At 38.3% G+C, this 23,277-nt stretch overlaps 2 protein-coding genes across 3 annotated transcripts in view; one reads left to right on the plus strand and one right to left on the minus strand.

Annotated features, from left to right (window-relative positions):
* LOC133549419 (RNA polymerase II elongation factor ELL) overlaps window positions 1–11,367 on the minus strand; it is a 96,174-nt gene extending 84,807 nt beyond the window's left edge. Inside the window, exon 1 of the mRNA XM_061894802.1 lies at window positions 11,210–11,367. Coding sequence (XP_061750786.1) covers window positions 11,210–11,347 — 138 coding nt within the window. The 5' untranslated portion in view covers window positions 11,348–11,367. The remainder of the gene's footprint in view (window positions 1–11,209) is intronic.
* A 9,651-nt stretch (window positions 11,368–21,018) lies between these two features.
* Window positions 21,019–23,277, plus strand: part of fkbp16 (FKBP prolyl isomerase 16) — a 156,111-nt gene continuing 153,852 nt past the window's right edge. Inside the window, exon 1 of one of the 2 annotated variants that reach the window (XM_061894803.1) lies at window positions 21,019–21,852. In XM_061894803.1, the coding sequence (XP_061750787.1) occupies window positions 21,435–21,852 (418 nt within the window). In that variant the 5' untranslated portion in view covers window positions 21,019–21,434. The remainder of the gene's footprint in view (window positions 21,853–23,277) is intronic. The other variant, XM_061894804.1, reaches the window with a different exon arrangement.

The raw sequence follows: 23,277 nt of genomic DNA on the forward strand, positions 1-23,277 counted from the left end.
CCTGTAATGTACCGTATTTTTCGGAGTATAAGTCGCTCCGGAGTATCAGTCGCACCTGCCGAAAAGGCATAATAAAGAAGGTAAAAAACATATATGTCTCACTGGAGTATAAGTCACAATTTTTGGGGAGATGTATTTGATAAAACCCAACACCAAGAATAGGCATTTGAAAGGCAATTTAAAATAAATAAAGAATAGTGAACAACAGGCTGAATAAGTGTACGTTATGTGACGCATAGATAACCAACTGAGAAGGTTCCTGGTATGTTAATGTAACATATTATGGTAAGAGTCATTCAAATAAATATAACATATAGGACATGTTATACGATTACCAAACAATCTGTCACTCCTGATTGCTAAATCGAATGAAATCGTATACGTCTAGTCTCTTACGTGAATGAGCTAAATAATATTATTTTATATTTTACGGTAATGTGTTAATAATTTCACACATAAGTCGGTCCCGAGTATAAGTCGCACCCCCGGCCAAACTGGGACTTATAGTCCGAAAAATATGGTATTTACTTTTTAGGATTAAACAGTAAGCTGCGGTAAGAAGACACATTTTATCCAGTAAGAAAACAAAGCGCTGCAGCCAAGTGGAAACCATGGAGTATAATACTGCAACGTCCGTAGCTAATGCACAGCAGCACGGTAAGCTTACACTAGGATGTATGTTTTATTGTTATTTCTTGCAGTGTAGGCTGAAAATACAAATCTGGTTAACCAATGAGCGAGTAGGAGTGGTTTATTTCATCCTTGCAATATTGGCTTTTGTTTGTGTAATGCAGTCCTTCTCAAATAGTGGGGTGCGGTGCGATGCCAGCACTTGGCTTCACTGAAACCATGGTGGGAGACAAGGAAAGGCCGATGTGTTGTTTCCTTTAATGTTAATAAATGTACAATGTTATGGAGGTGGGTTCGGTGCGAAAAAGGAAAAAATCGAGAAGTGATGGTGTAATGCTGGGGTGTCAAACTGATTTTAGATCGTGGGCCACATGGAGAAAAATCTACTCCCAAGCGGGCCAGTAAAATCACAGCACAATAACTTAAAAATAAAGACAACTTCAGATTGATTTCTTTGTTTAAAAATAGAATAAGTAAATTCTGAAATTGTAATAATCATAATGTTGTCGGGTTTTTTTTACACGCACATGTTGCAGTTAACAGTATTCTATCTTTAATTGTTGTTATTTATATTTTCTCAATAAACAATGTGCTAATGTTCATCAGTCAACTCATTGGTGTTCATTTTCAATCTATCAAGATATAAAAATTATATCAAAATCAAATTAAAGTATGTTAATTATGTTGCTTGATAATTTTCCTCGACTGATGTACTAATGTCATGTTATTTATTTTGTACATACGTAGCATCATCTACAAAGATACAAATAATTGCTATTGCGACATCCAGTGGACACATTTAGAACAGCTGTTTCTTTCATTAAAAAATTTCAGGGTAATATTTATACTTAGCAAACTCATCCCGTGGGCCAGATAAAAACTGTTCGCGGGCCTGATCCGGACCTCTGGCCGTACGTTTGACAGCCCTGGGGTATCCATCCATCCATTTTCTACTGTTTATTCCCTTTGGGGTCGCAGGGGGCGTTGGTGCCTATCTCAGCTGCAATCGGGCGGAAGGCGGGTACACCCTGGACAAGTCGCCACCTCATCACAGGGCCAACACAAATAGACAGACAACATTCACACTCACATTCACACACCAGGGCCAATTTAGTGTTGCCCATCAACCTATCCCCAGGTGCATGTCTTTGGAAGTGGGAGGAAGCCGGAGCACCCAGAGGGAACCCTCTCAGTCACGGGGAGAACATGCAAACTCCAAACTGAAAGATCCTGAGCCCGGGATTGAACCCAGGACTACTCAGGACCTTCGTATTGTGAGGCAGCCGCACTAACCCCTCTTTCACCGTGCTGACCAGCCCTGGTGTAATGTAAGCATTATTTCTACTGCAGAAGAAAAGGGTAAGTGTATCAAAACATGCTCCACTACCGTGTAGCCAGTGCTATTATTTTCCTGAAAAATTTACCTCATGGTGGCGCAGTTCTCAAACTCCAATGTTTGACCTCATAAATTAGACTGACTTTATTTTTTTCCCACAGCACAATGCGCTTAAACACCTGCTGTGACTTTAGGTTGGTAAGCTGAATCACCACAATATTTTGTACACGTTTGTAAAGGACTGACAAGCTCATGTCCGTAGAATTTGAACAAGATTGGTTATAAAACATGGTTGAAAATGTCAAAACACAACGTCGTTCAACCCCTTAAACAAATAATTATTTTGCCTAAGCCCTGTTTCAGCCACACTAAATCATCGTTTAAGGTCCCCTTCCTCAGGCAAATTTTTACACGGGTAAGTCAGCCGTGTATTTCTTGAATCTCCGGCACTAAGCTTTGTATGGACTCATTGATCGTGTGCAAAGTGAGTTTGGAGAGGAGGTGACGCCAGAAAGACCATGCCCTTCTACATGTACAGACACTTGTGGAAATCACACATCAGTACCGTAAGAGAAAGCGATCGCAGCTATTTGGGATACAACACTTCTCAGACGGAAAGGGAACTTTCCAATCTCCGGCCGGGTCAGCTGTATTTCTACTTAGCGAAAAACTTTGTCCATTTTTCGAAGGGGAGACAACGAGAATGCAAGCTCTTATGGATGTGATAAAAAAGGTAGCGTGTGCTTTGTACAGAGGTGGGTAGAGTAGCCAGAAATTATACTCAAGTAAGAGTACTGTTACTTTAGAGATTTATTACTCAAGTAAAAGTAAGGAGTAGTCACCCAAATATTTACTTGAGTAAAAGTAAAAAGTATGTTGTGAAAAAACTACTCAAGTACTGAGTAACTGATGAGTAACCTGTTCGTTTAATGAGTACAGCAACAAATAATGCACAAAAACATAAAAATAGCAATGAGCAAATTCAGAGCCAGGAATATCTCTTAAGCAACTAAAACAATATTATATATTAAATAATAATACATTAAAATAAAATAAAAATTAAGGCAAATTGAGCCACAATAACTTAACAGCACCATAGGCTCAGTAGGCATTACTTAATTGATTGATTGATTGATTGATTGAAACTTGTATTAGTAGATTGCAGTACAGTACATATTCTGTACAATTGACCACTAAATGGTAACACCCCAATACGTTTTTCAACGTTAATCAATTACTTAATAAATGACCAAGTCAATGTGATCTACCTCATATATACATATACATACACACATATCATATATATATACATATACATACACACATATCATATATATATATGTATATATATATATATATATATATATATACATACCTTTATATATACAGTATATAATTTATATTTATCTATTTTGCCGTTTTTGTTCACATGTTAAAGGTGTTTTAATGAATATACATGCATGTTTAACATATAGATTCCTATCTTTAATGAAGACAAGAATATAAGTTGGTGTATTACCTGATTTTGATGACTTGCATTGATTGGAATCAGACAGTATAGTGCTGATAACGTCCCCGTTTTCACATGGAGGAGAAAAAAAGTTCCTCCTTCCTGTCTAATACATCAAGAAAGTCGTTGGTTTTTGGCATCTTATTTGTCCAGCTTCCATATTCGTTTTTATACACTTTACAAGAAATAGATTGGCGGCAAACTCCGTAGCTTGCTAGTTTGTTTGCGCTGGCTTTCGGAGACTCTTATTTTGTTAGCGCAGGCGCGATGGAGCAGCACTTTTATTGTGAAGACAGGAACTGTGCGATCAGTCTTTAGGCTTTTGACGGGAAGTACGGTTGAAATAAAAAGTGTATTTTTTCCTTTACACTTTTGGTTGATTGATTGAAACTTTTATTTGTAGATTGCACAGTACAGTACATATTCCGTACAGTACAGTTGACCACTAAATTGTAACACCCCAATAAGTTTTTCAACATGTCGGGTTCTACGTGTGACGGTCACGTGACCACCTGGCTCTGTTTGATTGGTCCAACGTCATCAGTGACTGCATGTGATTGGTGAAACGCAAGCATGCGTAGTTCCTACTTTGAATGCCTCTCTGACAAAAACAAAACAAACAAAGCGTGCATTAACAGATCAATAAAAAAAAAAGTAGCGATTGGCGACCTGATTGCAGATAAATGGAGCGGAGTAAAAGTAGCGTTTCTTCTCTATAAATATACTCAAGTAAAAGTAAAAGTATGTTGCATAAAAACTACTCTTAGAAGTACAATTTATCCCAAAAGTTACTCAAGTAGATGTAACGGAGTAAATGTAGAGGAAAACGGGTAATGCTTTTGGACTGGCAAAGCAGTTATTGTCTGCCATGTATGTCGTGGACTCAACGTCTAGGTCCAGAGTATATAAAGTCACCAAAAACGAATGGACAATGAAGGAGAAGGCAAAAGAGTGAGTAGTGTCCTGACCAGATATCTACATCCCTAGTTTAATTGATGTAAAATGTTCTTTATCACATTGTTTACGTGTCTAATAAAGATTTGATTAATTTATGATGTCTCAGGTGTGATTCACTAAAATAGGGCCCCACAGCACACTGGATTCTATTTAATTGAAATACCACAATACTGGATATAGTTCAGATATGTTACATTTAAGAACTTGCCCACAAAGCAACACTGGAGATGACAATGACGTGTGCATTTTCCGCGCATGCGTACTAGGTCGCGTTGCGCCGGCGAGGGTCTCTGAAAAGGTGGCATTGTTGTGTGTGGACACGGATAAGGTTAGGTGTGATTTACTCTGGATAACCTACTCGGCTTAATGTAAATGGGGCCTAAGTCATTGGTGTGTCTAATGAGTTATTAGCTAGCATGCCTGCCAATTAGGGGTGTAACGGTACATGTATTTGTATTGAACCGTTTCAGTACGGGGGTTTCGGTTCGGTTCGGAGGTGGACCGAACGAGTTTCCAACGAACATATGAGGTAGCGCACCGCAGATTGCGGAAACAATGCAGAGCGAGGCACAACACACGGCAGGCCATCAGCGACTGGGCTAGGACAACATGCAAAAGCCAGAGCTGGAAGACCCTCCTGCCTCGTTAAGATCTCCCGTTTGGGAACACTTTGGCTGCGCGGTGCGATACAACAATGGAGGACGGAGGTTCAGCAGCAGTAGGGTACGCTTCTGCCAACACGTCAAACATGCTAACTCCTTTGAAGCGTCAGCACCGCATTCAAGCAGCCTCCCCTCGCCGAGTCAGGCAGGGCTGAAGCAATAATGAATGTCTTTATAGCAGCAGATTTAAGACCATCCATCCATCCATTTTCTACCGCTTGTCCCGTTCGGGGTGGCAGGGGGTTGCTGTATTGCATTATGAATGATGAACGTGGACCCCGACTTAAACAAGTTGAAAACTTATTGGGGTGTTTGCATTCAGTGGTCAATTGTACGGAATATGTACTGTGCAATCTATTAATAAAAGTCTCAATCAATCAATCAAAAAAAAGCACTTTATATGTAGAAAGGTTTTTTTAAGAAACCGTTCTGAGCCTGATCTTATTTTTATTTTATATTATTTACCGTATTTCCTTTAATTCCCGCAGAGCATATAATATGCGCCTGCCTTGAATTACTGCTGGGTGAAACTCGCTTCGCAAAATAATTAGCGCATGCTTAGTATTACCGCCTGGTCAAACTCGTGACGTCACGAGTGAAATTTCCCCTGTCATCATTTTCAAAATGTGATTTCAATACCGGTATTATGAAATCACATAAAGGGAAGAAGTTTAAAAGCTACTCAGTAGGATTTAAGGTCCAAGCTTACATCACACTCAAAATGTTTACTGCATGCCTTTGGTAAGTGCCAGAGTGAGAAGAGGTTTTAAAATAATTAGCGCATGCTTACTTTTACCGCATGCCTTTGGTAAGCGCAGGAGTGAGAAGAGCTTTTAAATTAATTAGCGCCCCGGCGGCAATTCAAGGAAATACGGTATGTTGACAACATTAACCTTGGCAATGGACCCTGTGTTTATATGCTTGTTATGCCATTGTTTACAAATTTGGTAAAAAAATATCATAATTTCCAGACTACAAGCCGCTACTTTTTTCCCTCGTTCTGGTCCCTGCGGCTTATACAACGGTGCGGCTTACGGTAACCAGGGGTGCGCACTACCGAGGATGCGCGAGACCGAGGCAGACATCTGGTGCCAGGTAACGAGAGCAAAACAAAGAGTAGGAGAACGTCAGCGACAGTTTGCGCGAAGGAAGTGTTCATGCAAACACCCTCAATATGGAAAACAAACGGAGAAGTGAATATGATGCTGCTTTTAAGTTAAAGGCAATCGATCTGGCTGTCAAAGAATGAAATAGAGCTGCTGCACGTACCCTTGACATCAATGAATCAATGGTGAGACGTTGGAGACGGCAGCATGAAGACTGCACTTTTACAGGCAAGCACTTTGTATTTCTTTGCACCGTTGTATTATTTGTACTCTGCACGAATGCTGTTCGCCATGTCGAAGATGTGAAAGTTTGATTGAATGATTGAAAGATTTATTGTTAATAAATGGGACGCTTTGCGTTCCCAAACAGTCCCGACAATCCCCTCCGTGGTAGCAGGAACCCCTATATACTACGGTAATTACACATCAAAACGCCTGCGGCTTATAGTCGGGTGCGGCTTATATATGGAGCAATCTGTATTTTCCCCTAAATGTAGCTGGTGCGGCTTATAGTCGGGTGCGCCTTATAGTCCGGAATTTACGGACCAAAAAATTTATATTTTGTTGTTTTCTTACTGTAGTGAAAATGAACCGAACTGTGACCTCTAAACCGAGGTACGTACCGAACCGAAATTTTTGTGCACCGTTACACCCCTACTGCCAATGCATTTTGAACAAAACCCACAAGGAGCGCCCTGAATATGTGAGCTGCTACCACAAGTTGAAAAACACCACAATAGGAAGACAATTTCAGTCACATCAAGATTGTGGTAAACTAATAATAATGCACCCATTTATTGTGTTTGCTTCATTCTGGTAAGTAACTAATAAAATAAGATATAGTTTAGGAATAGTTTACAACACCTGCTGTTGAAAGAAGAATATAAACCAAAAAAAGGAGGAAGTATCACCATGTATCATAGCATTTGATCCCGCCCTGTCTTGTCACCAATGTTGCATCTCTGAAGCCGTCTGACGTTTGAGGAGTAAACCTCCCCTTGTGGTAAAGAAGTGTGGCAAACACATTTCCCATTGAAGCACTGACCTCCCGACTCGCTGTCAAATCTGTGCAACCAATCCAAGGGTGTGTGCGCCTAATCTTGCCGAGAATGTGTGTGATTAATCAGTCGACAGAAAACTTTGCTCTTGTCAATTGTTTGCAAGAGGATAGAGGGGGGCGACGCCAAGCAGTTGCAGCTGATTTCTTCACTAAATGATTACGCGAATAAGGGCAATGGTGGATCCCTAAGGATAGAAAAACCTCCTTCTGAAACCAATTATATTTCATTAAAAGGCTTTTTTCTTTTTTTTTACAAGTGGATCTGCCATAACCCAACTAATATTTTCCCCTTTGCCCCATACTGATTAAGAAATATCACAAAAATCTAAAAGATATATATATATATTTGCTATTTGCCTTTGAGGCAACATAATAGATAGTTAATAGGATGAGGTTATTATCGGTGAAGTACAGCTGTGCCAGTGATTGACAGGGCTTTTAATTTATTATTAATGGTTTGGGGGAAATTTCCTCCCTGTTGGGGAGCATTGTTCTGATTTTCTTCATCGCCATTATTCTCGATATTGCATTGAATAAAAATACTAAGGGTCGTAGGAAGCAGATTAGTGGTCAAAAATATGGCGTGTCGTTCACTACAACGGGGGAATAAAGTAGCCGATTAGATGTTTGGTTTGGTTAAAGTTTATTTTGAACGTTTATACAATTACAAGTAATACATCATTTAATTTACATTTATCTTTAAATGTTTCCAATGGAGTTGGAAAGACTAAGCTTATTTAACCATAGCCCTTTTACATTTTATAGCAGTTTACAAGCCCAAACTGTATGTTTGCTTTCTGTACTCATTTTGTAACAAAATTTATATCCATAAAATACAACAGATCTCTTAGTTAAGTCAATTATGATTCACATATGAGATGAATAATATCAATAAAGTTCAAGATGTTTATACAATTTTTTTTTGTACTTTGTAAACATCTCTAGTTTGAACATCCTCGTATTACTAAATTGTTTGATTTACTTGCTTAATCCGTTCCATAATTTTACCTTAATCCGTTCCATAATGTTACCTTATCTCCGCAATAGCGGAGATTAGGTAACGAGTGGTAGAGAATATGAAGGGATTTTTGGTCCAGTACATATTTTGCGTTGTTTATTACTGAAATATTTATTGCTGCCTTATGTTGTACATTATCATATGATTCCCAGTTAATTTTATAATCTATTATTACACTCAAAAAATGTTTTTTTTTAAACTCGGTCAATGTCAACTGTCATCAGATAAAAATAAAAATAAATTGGAAAAAAATACATAAAGATTAAAAATAGTAAAAAAATTAAAATAAAAAAACCCTGATTTCTTTGCTTAATCCGTTTCATAATGTAATTCCACATACTGATATGCTAAAGGTTGTAAGTGTTGTGCGTGCATACAAAAGTTTTAAATTGTATTTTTCTCTAAAGTTAAATTCACCATATCATTGAATTTCAAATATTTGTGATTCAATAAATAAAGTGTTTGTATACATACCACATTATGTATTATTTTAACTGACCTTTTTTGTAACATAGTTAGTAAATTAAGTGTGCTTTAGTAATCATTTACCCATATTTATCTGCAATAGCGGAGATAAGGTAACAAGCGATAGAGAATATGAATGGATTTTGGTCCAGTACATATTTTGCGTTGTTTATTTTTGAGTTGAGTTGAGTTGAGTTTAAGTATATTTCGAACATGCAAGCATACAACATGATACATCACAATTTCCATTTTCTCTTTTCAACATGTTCGAAAAGGAGTAGGAAGACGCAGAGCTTATTTAATCCTACCCCTTTTCTTTTACATAACAGTTGCTAAGTTTTTTGTTCACTTTCTGTTCTCAATGTAATCACAATATATTCCATAAGTAATCACAATAAAAATAAATAAATAAATAATTGGTGAAGTAAGTTTTATTCCATACGATGAGTTAAGTAAGATTATTTTGAGAATGAAAGAATGAATGGGTGAATAAATTCAGAATGTTTGTCTTGGTTCTTCTTTTTTGTACTTTGTAAACACTTCCAGTTTGAAGAGTTTCTAGAAGTGGATCATGTTAGTACATTGTTTGATTGCTTTGCTTAATCCATTCCATATTTGAATTCCACATACTGATATACTAAAGGTCTTAAGTGTTGTACGTGCGTACAAATGTTTTAGATTACATTTTTCTCTAAGATTATATTCCTCCTCTTTTGTTGAGAAGAATTGTTGTATATTCTTAGGAAGCAGGTTATAATTTGCTTTGTGTATAATTTTAGCTGTTTGCAATTTAATTTAAATGATAAATGGGTTGTACTTGTATATCGCTTTTCTACCTTCAAGGTACTCAAAGCGCTTGACATTACTTCCACATTTACCCATTCACACACACATTCACACACTGATGGAGGGAGCTGCCAGGCAAGGCGCTAACCAGCACCCATCAGGAGCAAGGGTGAAGTGTCTTGCTCAGGACACAACGGACGTGACGAAGCTGGTAGTAGGTGGGAATTGAACCAGGGACCCTCGGGTTGCGCACGGCCACTCCGCACTGCGCCACTGAAATATTTATTGCCGCCCTATGTTGTACATTGTCATATGATTCCCAGTTAATTTTATCATCTATTATAACACCCCAAAAAAAATGTTTTTTACTCGGTCAATGTCAGCTGTCATCAGATAAGAATTAAAATAAATTGGGAAAAAAATACACAATGATTAAAAATATTTAAAAAAAATTAAAATTAATAAAATAAAAATACTAATTTAAATTTTAAAAATAAGTTTTGTAACTGGTGGTGAAGTTGTGAGTTTGCCAGGATGCATTGTTTACTTTTTATTAATAAATTGACAGAATGATGTCAAATATTAGCAATGAACATCAGTCAACATAAACTTTATTACAATATACATATTGTGCATTCATGCATTATTTAATAGCTATTGATGAGTCTATTAGTTGTGCACACTTTAATGGCGACCTCATTAGGTTTAATTCTGTCCAATAATAATAATTGACACGTTGGTCTTCAAATGTACCAGTTTTTATTTCCCAAGCTCCCCACCATGCAGTCCCTTGTCTCCTCTGTGGGCGCACATTTAAAAAGTATTTTCTCTACTCTGTTCAGGGACTTGGCACACTTTTTTCTTCTTCTTTTTTTTTTGGAGAGGTGCAGTTTAGTTTAAGGCCGTGTGTGCTTCACGGCCCAGTGAGCCCCAGTGAGCTGGGCACACTTCCAGTGGCGAGAAGGGCAAAAAGACAAACAAAAAAACACACACACACACACACACACACACAGGATCTGAGCTACAAGTGCCACCCAGAGAGAGGCCATTGCCACATCCCATGTCCACTTTCCATACCTATACTTACATATATTATACTTCATTTTAACCCATATGGAACAGCTCGACAATCCTGACTCTAGTATCAAGCACTACTACATTTGGAAAGACAATATCAATGTTTATGAAGGCAATCAAGTCACATGATCTTGTTTGTCAATGTATAAAAACATGCATCATGGCTGACATGGATCACCCAATCCTCAAAAAGGACATAAATCTCTTTTGGTCATATGGCAACATTTCTAGGGGGTTGGTAGTGGGGATTAGTTTTTAGTAAACAAGCACAATTCTAACCGAGATCAGATTTTCTTTCTGCTGAAAACAAATTGTTTTGAAGGCTTATAGGAGAACTTGATAAAATCCCTTCATTGGTCAAAGTATATTGAGTGTTCTGTTATGATCCAAACTAAGCCGAGCGCCTGTTTATTTAGCAGAGAGAAAGAGAGAGAGAAAACTCAGCACTGTTTTCTCCCAGGACATTTGAACAAATGTAGTTCGAACTTTCTCTTTGTCATTTTAGCAAACAACATCATTTTTTTTTTTCAGTTCAGGACTTTCGGTAGAGATTTAAAAAAAAAAAAAGAGCTAGAGAGAAACACGTCAAGGAGAGGTTTTACCTTAAGGTTCTGGAAGGCTTCGAGGGTCCGGATGGCGGTGTCAGTGAGTTTGACGTGATAAAGACTTCTGTTGGGGATGTTTTTGTTGATTTTGCCGCAGGAGAGCCCGTAGCGACGCTCCTGTCTCAGCGCTGCCATTTCTACAACTAAAGCCTACTGGCGACATCCTGCCCTGTGACGTCACGGCACTGGGGGCGGGGCCTGACTCACACACGCACGCACGCACACACACACACACACACAAGACCGTGCACAAAGACACGTACACACACACACACTTTAAGTACAGTAACAATCTTTTTTTCTTTTTTTTTAACTTTCGTTTTCCAGGTCGAACTTTTTGACATGTTGTGCCTTGCACGGATTTGGTGTTTATTTTCTATTTTAGGACTTCCTGGCTGGAAACTGGTTTGTGTTTTTTTCTGTCTGAGTTTGGTTCTTGTAAACATAAGGCATTTAAAAGTATGATGCCATGTGCCCCATCGCATTCATTCATTTTCTACCCCGTATTCCCTTTGGGGTCACGGGGGGCGCTGGGGCCTATCTCAGCTCCAATCAGGCGGAAGGCGGGGTACACCCCTGGACAAGTCGCCAACTCATCGCAGGGCCAACACAAATAGACAGACAACATTCACACTCACATTCACACACTAGGGCCAATTTTAGTGTTGCCAATCAACCTATCCCCAGGTGCATGTCTTTGGAAGTGGGAGGAAGCCGGAGTACCCGGAGGGAACCCACGCATTCACGGGGAGAACATGCAAACTCCACACAGAAAGATCCCAAGCCTGGGATTGAACCCAGGACTGCAGGACCTCCGTATTGTGAGGCAGACGCACTAACCCCTCGTCCACCGTGAAGCCCGATGCCATGTAACGCCACACTTAAAAAAAAAACAACAACAAAAAAAAAAAACAACTGTAAAATAACCAGTGGCAGAGGGGTTAGTGTGTCTGCCTCACAATACGAAGGTCCTGCAGTCCTGGGTTCAATCCCAGGCTCGGGATCTGTCTGTGTGGAGTTTGCATGTTCTCCCCGTGAATGCATGGGTTCCCTCCGGGTACTAAGGCTTCCTCCCACTTCCAAAGACATGCACCTGGGCATAAGCGATAGAAAATAGAAGGATGGATAACCAGAACAAGTCACAAAGCTGTGGCAATTAAGTGGAAGAAGTGGTTAATGTTACAATATTCAGGCTGTGAAACAATAATTATGTTGTAACACAGGGATAACAATAATTATGTTGGAACACAGGGATACTAAACATGCAGCCCGTGGGCACAACAGGTTCAATCCGGCCCGCGAGATGAGTTTGCTGTGTGTAAAATTGAGCTGCATTTTTAAATAAAATTTCTAAATGTGCCCATTGGATGTCGCAGTAGCAATTCTGTTAGGCAAGCAAATAGTTTATATGGGTGCGAGCAAGTATACCAAACAAGAGTTACACGGTAAAGCGGGGCTGCGACTCCTCTGCCTCGACCCAACATAAAACAAACAGGAGTAAAATAAACAATTGGTAACTCACTTAAGATACTGGATGAGACACTGCACATTGATGTATCCATCCATCCATTTAATACCGTTTGACCCCACTCAGGACTTTCGTATTGTGAGGCAGATGCACTAACCTCTCCTTCACCGTGCTGCCTGCACATTGATAAAGTTCTGTGAAAATGATTTTCTTCTGTGAGATTTTAAAAGAAGTCAACAATGGAATTGATAAAAGAGGTTGTTGATACAAGGAAGCGTTTTTATTCATGTTTCATTTTCGTTCAATCATAGATTGGCTGTGACTTAAAGTTTAATTGCTATGTAGATACACAGAGATTAATTCTAATTTCATTGTGTCCTGAATGGTGTTTTTAAAACTGCTCTAATTTTTTTCCTCAATTTTTTACTAACTTGAAGTGTTTTGTCAAGAAGGATTATTTTTGATACGTACATTTTCAGAATGTACTTGTTCTGTTTTGGGCCAAATTAAAACTAAGAAAACAATCTGAAATCGTCGTAGTTGTATTTTAAAGTTTTTATGCCATGATTTTACCCATCGGGCACATGCGGGAATAGATTTTCCTCCATTCAGCCCCTGTGCTAAAATGAGTATGACACCCGTGTTGTAACACCAGAAACTATAAAAAATATAAAATAAAATAAAAACCTGCAAGTTGTAATATGATAAAAATCCATTCACAGCGTTAAGTCAGTTGTTGGCAGTTGTCTGTTCCAAAAAGCCGAAGAACAACACATTTATGAAAACCAAAGGCATTTTTCCCTGGAGAAATAATGTAAATCGAAATAATGTGTTCCAGACCTCATGCATTATATAATTTGTATTTACAGTTTAAAATGCAAAAAACTAATGTGAAATAAATATAAATTACAAATCAAATGGATTAATGAACATTTAACATCACTGTGTCAAACTAATTTTAGATCGGGAGCCTCATGGAAAAAAATCTACTCCCAAGTGGTCTGGACTGGAAAAATCACGGCACAATAACATACAACTAAAGACAACTTCAGATTGTTTTGTTTGTTTAAAAATAGAACAAGCACATTCGGAAAATGTACAAATCATAATGTTTTTGTTTTTTTTACACTTTCATGTTGCGGTTAACAGTATTCTATCTTTATTTGTCATTATTTATACTTTCGGGATAAATTATGTGATAATGTTCATCAGTCAATTTATTGGTGTTGATTTTCAATCCATCAAGACAAAAAAAAGTATATCAAAATCAAATTTCAGGATGTTATTTATGTAGTTTTCTCATTTTTCTCAAATGGTGCACTAAAATCATGTGGTTTATTTTTTTACATATGTAGCATAATCTGCAAAGATACAAATAATTGCTATTGCGACATCTAGTGGACACATTTAAAACAGCAGTTTCTTTCATTCAAAAATTTCGGCTCATTTTTCTACTTAGCAAACTCATCATGTGGGATCAGGCCCGCGGGCCGTACGTTTGACACCTCTGCTTTAACTTCTATTGAAGAGAAAGGCAAAGACGGCAATGAGTGGAGGACTGGGGCAGGGGAGGGCCATGTAGCATACTTGCCAACCCTCCCGGATTTTCCGGGAGACTCCAGAAATTCACCGCCTCTACCGAAAACCTCCCGGGACAAATTTTCTCCTGAAATTCAGGCGGAGCGGGAGGCCACGCCCCCTCTAGCTCTATGACGACCTGAGTGATGTGTCTGAGAGCGTGTCTGCCCAATGACGTTGTAACTGTAGAATGATCGAGGGCGAGTTCTTGGTTTCTTATGTGGGTTTATTTTTAGGCAGTTTCATTAAGTCCTCCCAGCGCAGTAACAACACACAACAACAGCAGGCACGTTTACGTCTACCTCTCTACCATAAGGCAGTTCATCTGCCGTAAACAGCATGTGACACTCTTAAACATGCCAAAACTGCCATCTACTGTACATGCACCACAACACCTGGAGGTGTTGTGGTGTTTTACTAATCCTCCTCCAATCACATCCCATCTCCCCGGATTGTAAATAACCTAATGTAAATAATCGAATGTATTTCTAATGTATAAAGTTGTTCTTATGCTATCTGAACTCACTATGTTCTCTGCTGGCTGTACATATCCTACTAAATAAGACCTACACTGTTTCAATGTCCATTTCTCTGTTGATGAAATTGTTGATGACTGAAGCACTTATATCAACCAAAGCTCCTCATCCCACACCCCGGATTGTAAATAATGTAAATAATTCAATGTATATACTATGATATTTACTTGTGTGATGACTGTATTGAGCTGATAGTATATATTTGTACCATGAATTGATTAACGTGGACCCCGACTTAAACAAGTAAAAAAACTTATTGCGGTGTTACCATTTAGTGGTCAATTGTACGGAATATGTACTGCACTGTGCAATCTACTAATAAAAGTTTCAATCAATCAATCAATCAATCAATCAATCATGCATATGTGACAATAACATCTACTTTAGAAAGTGCAGTGCACAACTGTGCACACAACAGCTGTAAATATACTCCTCCCCTCTTAACCACACCCAAACACTTGTCCCTTTCGGGGTTGTGAGGGGTGTTTTTTTGATTGATTGATTGATTGAAACTTTTTTTAGTAGATTGCACAATACAGTACATATTCTGTACAATTGACCACTAAATGGTAACACCCGAATAAGCTTTTCAACTTGTTCAAGTCGGGGTCCACGTTAATCAATTCATGCTGGAGCCTATCTATATAATTTATATTGTAATATTCCAGGAATGTAGGGTCATACATCTTCTTTGTTGGTCTTGTCTTTATTGCACCAGATGCGATACAACCACACCACAAACCCTAATGTGCGTCTCCACTCTTTTCCCGGCAATACTCGAACGCTTTACTTCCTATAATCAATGTCCTTTCCCTATCTCTACCCGGAAGTCCCGCTCCGCAGCCAAAGTTATTGGCTAACACCCAGTAGACAGCCCCTACAATATTTATGTATTTATGAAAGAGAAGTTTTTGTTAACAAGTTAAATGTGTTTAAGGCTTTTACAAGCATGTTTAACACATTTAGATTCCTTCCTTTCATGAAGACAAGGATTGGTGTATTACATGATTCTGATGACTTGCATTGATTGGAATCAGACAATAGTGCTGATAATGTCCACATTTTCAAATGGAGGAGAAAAAAAGTCCAATATTACATGAAAGTGGTTGGTTTTTGACATCTTATTTTGTCCAGCTTCCATACTCCTTTTTATACAGTATACAAAAAATGCATTGGCGGCAAACTCCGTAGCTTGCTAGCTTGTGCACTCCAGCTATCTGAGACTCTTATTTTGTTAGCACAGGTGGGATAAAGTAGCGCTTTCATTGTGAAGACAAGAACTGTGCGGTCGGTCTTTCGAGTTTTGACGGCAGGTACGGTGCGAGAGTCTGGCGAGATAAAAAGTGTTTCTCGCCTTTCTGTCGGTCATTTTTTCTTAATAATGAGCTCGCAGCAGCCAGCGTCATCTCACAAGACCCTCGGGTGCCGTGAATGTCAATAAAGTGACAAAAGTAACATCATAGTGTAGATTGATGATCTCTAAGTTTTACTGTAGGTCTATTTTTTCAATGCCTGGCTGGTGATCGACTGACACACCCTCCACCATCGACCGATAACTCGCGATCGACGTAATGGGCACCCCTGGACTGTACTAAAACTTTTGATAGTCAAACACTCCAAAATGAAATTGCCACATGTGGGAAAGACCTACAAATCATCACAAATATATATTGGGAACAAACAGCTGTCATAAGAACTGATTGGGGATCGACCAAAACATTTCCATTCAACTATCCATCCATTTTCTTTCGCTTATCAGTGTTGGATGAGCATTCCTCAACTTTATCAGTATTTATTGCCACCACTTTTCCCAACTTGTTTGTCACGTGTTGCTGGCATCAAATTCTAAAGTTAATGATTACTTGCAAAAAAAAAGAAAATGTTTATCAGTTTGAACATCACATATGTTGTCTTTGTAGCATATTCAACTGAATATGGGTTGAAAATTATTTTAAAAAATCCTTGTATTCCGTTTATATTTACATCTAAACACAATTTCCTCAACTCATATGGAAACAGGGTTTGTACAAATTCTTACATATATATATGTATATATATAAATATATATATATATATATATATATATATATATACATACATATGTATATATATATATATATATATATATATATATATATATATATATATATATATATATATATAAAACATATATATACATATATATATATATATATATAAATATATATATATATATATATATATATATATTAGGGGTGCGGGAAAAAATCGATTCGAATACAAATCGAATCGTTTATGTTGTGCGATTCAGAATCGATTCTCGTTTTTAAAAAATGTTTTTTTAATTTTTTTATTTTAATTTTAATTTTTTATTTTTTTTATTTTTTATTTATTTAATTTTTTTTATCAATCCAAAAAACCACTACACAGCAATACCATAACAATGCAATCCAATTCTAAAACCAAACCTGACCCAGCAACACTCAGAACTGCAATAAACAGAGCATCTCATAAGCTTGACAACACACTGTGTCCAATGTTTTCACAAAGATAAAATAAGTCATATTTTTGGTTCGTTTAATAGTTAAAACAAATTTACATTATTGCAATCAGTTGATAAAACATTGTCCTTTAAAATTATAAAAGCTTTTTTTTTTTTTTAAATCTACTACTCTGCTAGCATGTCTGCAGACTGGGGTAGATCCTGCTGAAATCCTATGTATTGAATGAATACAGAATCGTTTTGAATCGGAAAAATTTCGTTTTTTTAATCAAGAATCGAATCGAATCGAAAAAATTGATATATTATCGAATCGTGACCCCAAGAATCTATATTGAATCAAATCGTGGGACAGCCAAAGATTCACAGCCCTAATATATATATATATATATATATATATATATATATATATATATATATATATATATATATATATATACATATATATATATATATATATATATATATATATATATATATATATATATATATATATATATATATATATATATATACAGTATGTCCATCCATCCATCTTCTTCCGCTTATCCGAGGTTGGGTCGCGGGGGCAGCAGCCTAAGCAGGGAAGCCCAGACTTCCCTCTCCCCATCCACTTTATCCAGCTCCTCCAGGAGATTCCGAGACATTCCCAGGCCAGCCGGGAGACATAGTCTTCCCAATGTGTCCTGGGTCTTCCCCGTGGCCTCTTACCGTTCGGTCGTGCCCGAAACACCTCCCTAAGGAGGCGTTCGGGTGGCATCCTGACCAGATGCCCGAACCACCTCATCTGGCTCCTCTCCATGTGGAGGAGCAGCGGCTTTAGTTTGAGCTCTTCCCGGATGACATAGCTTCTCAGCCTATCTCTAAGGGAAGAACCCCGCCACCTGTGGAGGAAGCTCATTTCGGCCTCTTGTACCCTTGATCTTGTCTTTCGGTCATATCTCAAAGCTAATGACCATAGGTGAAAATGGGAACCAAGATCGACCGGTAAACTGAGAGCTTTGCCTTCCGGCTCAGCTTCTTCTTCACCACAACGGATCGATACAGCGTCCGCATTACTGAAGACGCCGCACCGATCCGCCTGTTGACCTCTCGATCCACTCTTCTTTCACTCGTGAACAAGACTCCGAGGTACTTGAACTCCTCCACTTGATATCAAGAAAGGAGTAAGACATGGTTGTGTATTCTCACCATGTCTGTTTTCAGAGAAGTCAAGGACATGGCAGGTTCATCTCTAGGAGGTATTAACATAAACAAACTACGCTATTCTGAGGATAAATCCTTTTAAGCAGTAAATACAAATAACCTCAAACAACTACTAATTGTACTAAATGATAAACGTAAACCATATGGAATGGAAATGAATGTAAAAAAAACCCCAAAGCAATGCTAGTGAGCAAAAAACAACATAAATAATCCTTAAAATGGATGGCAGACCTATAGAGCAAGTATCAAAGAGGATATATCTTGGTCGGATGCACTTTGAAAATGGAAGAACTGATAATGTAATTAGAAGAAGAATTGACATCGCTAGGAAATCATATGCAAATATATCAAAACTACTAAAATCACAAAAATGTAATTTTGAAACAAATAAAATAATGCTAAAATGTTATATGTGGTCTACCCACATATGAATAATACTTCAACAAAATATGAATGTAAGTTCATAAACTATGAAAAGAAATGCAAAAATGCAATATTCAGTGTTGACAGCTAGATTTTTTGTGGACATGTTTCATAAATAATGATGTTAACGATTTCTTTTTTGTGAAGAAATGTTTAGAATTAAGTTCATGAATCCAGATGGATCTCTATTACAATCCTCAAAGAGGGCACTTTAAGTTGATGTTGATTTAAGAAACCTTAATTTATAATTGAATCACTTGTTTATTTTTCAACAATTTTTTTGTTATTTTTATATCTTTTTTTCCAAATAATTCAAGAAAGACCACTACAAAGAGCAATATTTTGCACTGTTATACAATTTAATAAATCAGAAACTGATGAAGTAGTGCTGTATTTTACTTCCTTATCTCTTTTTTTTCAACCAAAAATGCATTGCTCTGATTAGGGGGTACTTGAATTAAAAAAATGTTCACAGGGGGTACATCACTGAAAAAAGGTTGAGAACCACTGATCTAAGCTGCTTTTCAATGTCATCATATATATAGGTATGACGTCACAATTCCTCATATCGGCCCATTGTCTGTCCAATAGTTATTGTGCACCACTATTCATCTTTAATCAACATTTCAGCTTTTTCCTATGAAAAACTATTTTCCTATTTTTGCAGTGTTTTTTTTTTTTTTTTTTTTTTTTTCAATCATACAGTTGTAATGCAAGCCCAAAATATTGCGGGGACACAAAGGACCCCTAAGACACACTTTGGACACCCCTGTAGTACTTTTGTATCAACTGTGCCTTCATTGTGTTACTTTAAGTTTGGCGTTAACTAATAATATTCATTAAACTACAGACCTGAACATAAGACAACACTGAATAGAATAAGGCAAAAAAGATACAACTAGTAGGTTGCAACTCTGCAACTATTTTTTCACCTTTTATTTTTAATTCACTGTTTCTTACCCCTTCATTGACTCCCAGTTACTTTTAGAGTTCATTTTAAATTGTACTTATTGTTTTTAAATGCTTAGGTCAGGGTTTATCAGTGTATCTTATTGAGCTGCTGCAGCCTTGTTGTCCCATTAGGACCCTGAGGTCTGACATAGAGCAATGAGAATGAAGTCTTACATTTATGAGAAAATGAATGTCATGGAAATATGTAACACTACAAAACCAATCTTGGACCATAAGGTTTCTTTAAAAAAAAAAAACGAAGATTTGTTTTCGTTTTACAGAGGGAATGTAAAACTTGACAACACAACCTAATAGATAGATAGATAGTACCTTATTGAATCTTTCAGGAGAGTTCCTTCAGGAAAATTGTCATTAAAATAATGTGCTGCCTTTTCTGGCTATTTTTTCAATAATTAAATATAATTACATATCTTTTCCACAGTACATGTCATACAAAATGTCAGTATGATTTAGTGCAGTTGTACACTACAACATTACACACGTTTAGTACATAATGGCTCTCATTGTGTTAACTCATAAAATGTGAAATACTGCGTATTCATTATTTGACACACAACAATTCTTATTGGAATCCCTGACCACTTTATTCCACAGCCACTCCGTCAATAGTTGAGTATTTATTTGCTAGTTGTACATTACTACACCTCTGAGGTTGTTCTGCCCTGTTTTGATCACATAAAAAGCTGACTGGGCCAGTTCTTTTTTTTCAAACTGTTCCTTCCCTGAGAACACCAAGTGCAAAACTGCATGACCAAGCCAACGATTTAAAAGTACAATAACACCGATGGCTCCCAGCCAGACGACATATTATATTCCTTTACTTTATAATGAGACCAATTATCTTTGTGTGCGCCAACACTACATTACTTGAAGTTCTGTCTCTCTTTTCATGCGGTAGCCTTTTAGTCATAGCTGATTCTGAACAAACTCTCTGTGTGAAATATTTTTTTATGCCGACACGTACAGTATGTGCGAGGTTGCATCATTTCCTGACGCTGTGCAAATATGACTTCACTCTGACGTCAGGAGGTTTTAACATGCAAACCTATGATGAATTGCATATTCATCCATGTCATATAAACACTGCATGTAATAAAATAAATGAATCACCAAATGTGTTCATGTTCCCTGACATCTTATTGGTCGAATGCATTCATGGAAACAGTATTATAGGGCACAACGGTGAAGTCATTAAGAAGCTTACAGACGTTCGGACAGATTAGGTTTTTCTCTTCTAATCCCTCAGATTAGCGCCGAACAAGCCTGCTGCCTGAGAGTGTTTTGTCGTTCTGCCCTGTTTCTTTACATTGATCTTTTTTTGTGGTTGTCTTTGCAGCATAACTTGAGGATGTGGTGGACACTGACAAGGGAAAAAGGAGGTCAAAGTGCATTCTGACTGCAAACTTTTAAAAATTTTGGGATGGCGTCTGGAATAATGAGATGATCATGGAAATGATCTAATGCTTTTGAAGGGGTGTAAGCGACAACTTGACTTACATCTGAGAGGGTCATCTGATTCCAGAGACTGCCGATGGTGTCTACCTCTCTCTGAAAGAGGAAATGGAACCAGAGCCTTGTTGTGAGGAGCACAAGGTGGTGGACCATCCGATGAGAGACGTCACAGCGGAGCTCGCAGACCACGGCGTACACGGCGAGCTGCCCTGTGGTTCCGCCGAGGGATGCGATGAGCTGCGTACCAGCAACGTGGGGCATGAAGAAGACAGTAAGAACAGTAAGACCAGATGCTCCACTGATCCTGAAGGAAAAGGCTTGAGGACGCCAAGATGCCAAGAACGGCCGAATTTGAAAAAGACAAACAGCTGGAAGATGGTGCGATTCCAAGACCCGTCCTTGGAGGATGATATGCTGGAGAGGGACAGTTCAGGGGAGAGTCTCTTTCCAGAACATGCCGTGGAGGAGTGGACCACGACCTCCTTTGAGGAGCTGTTCATGAAAGAAGACTGGAAGGACATAACAGGTACCTAGAAGGCACAAGGCATTGATACATGTCCTTTAAAACTTACTTCGAAACAACCTTGCAAAATAGTTGTATTTGTAACGTTGACGTCTAACGTTGGATGACCTGACATTGAATAACAGTCGTCGAAAAGCATGTTTCAATGTTGTATTTGTGTTGTTGAATATTGGTTGGGAAATGACTCAAATTCAATGGTCAAGTCAATGTCAGAACCCCAAAAAACATGTTTTGTTCCAAAGGTAAATTTGAGTTGCTCAACATCAGGACGTTATTCAACACGTTCTTAACATTGTTTCAAAATCTTGTGCCTGCTGGGTAGTAGACCATACAACAGTTCAAGGTTGGTACCCAGCAGGCACAAGACATTGATAAGTTGATGATTACATACATGTCCTTTAAAACTGACTTTCAAACAACGTTGCTAAATAGTTGTGTTTGTAAATTGAGGCAACGTTGATGTGTAACGTTGGATCCACCTTGTAGTTTGCGGTAAACAACAACATTTCAATGCTTAAATCAACGTTACAACTTGTCATTGAATAAACGTCGTCAAAATGTATGTTGTTTTATTCTTGTATTTGTGTTGTAGAATATTGGTTGGGAAATGACCAAAATTCTTTGGTCAATTTAACATCAGAATCCCAAAAAGCATGTTGTTCCAATGTTAAGTTTGATTTGCTCAACTTCAGGACATAATTCAACAAGTTCTTGAAGTTTTTTCAACGTCTTGTTCCTGCTAGGTGGACCTTACAACACCTCTAGGTTGGTATCTAGTGTAGAATCAAAGCTAGCAGCAATGAAAGTCAGAGGACGACATAAAACCATACAGCTTTGTACAGCTTCCATCCATCCATTTCCAACCGCTTGTCCCGTTCGGGGTTGCTGGGGGTGCTGGAGCCTATCTCAGCTGCCTTCGGGCAGAAGGCGGGATACACCCCGGACAAGTCGCCACCTCATTGCAGGGCCGACGCAGATAGACAGACAACGTTCACACTCATATTCACACACTATGGCCAATTTCCATCCATCCATCCATTTCCTACCGCTTGTCCCGTTCGGGGCCATGGGGGGTCGCTGGAGCCTATGTCAGCTACATTCGGGCGAAGGCGGTGTACACCCTGGACAAGTCGCCGCCTCATCGCAGGGCCAACAGAGATAGACAACATTCACACTCACATTCACACACTAGGGCCAATTTCCATCCATCCATCCATTTCCTACCGCTTGTCCCGTTCGGGGTCACGGGGGGTCGCTGGAGCCTATGTCAGCTACATTCAGGCGAAGGCGGTGTACACCCTGGACAAGTCGCCACCTCATCGCAGGGCCAACACAGATAGACGGACAACATTCACACTCACATTCACACACTAGGGCAAATTTAGTGTTGCCAATCAACCTATCCCCAGGTGCATGTCTTTGGCGGTG

Source organism: Nerophis ophidion, linkage group LG03, assembly GCF_033978795.1.
Source record: "Nerophis ophidion isolate RoL-2023_Sa linkage group LG03, RoL_Noph_v1.0, whole genome shotgun sequence".
NCBI lineage: Eukaryota > Metazoa > Chordata > Actinopteri > Syngnathiformes > Syngnathidae > Nerophis > Nerophis ophidion.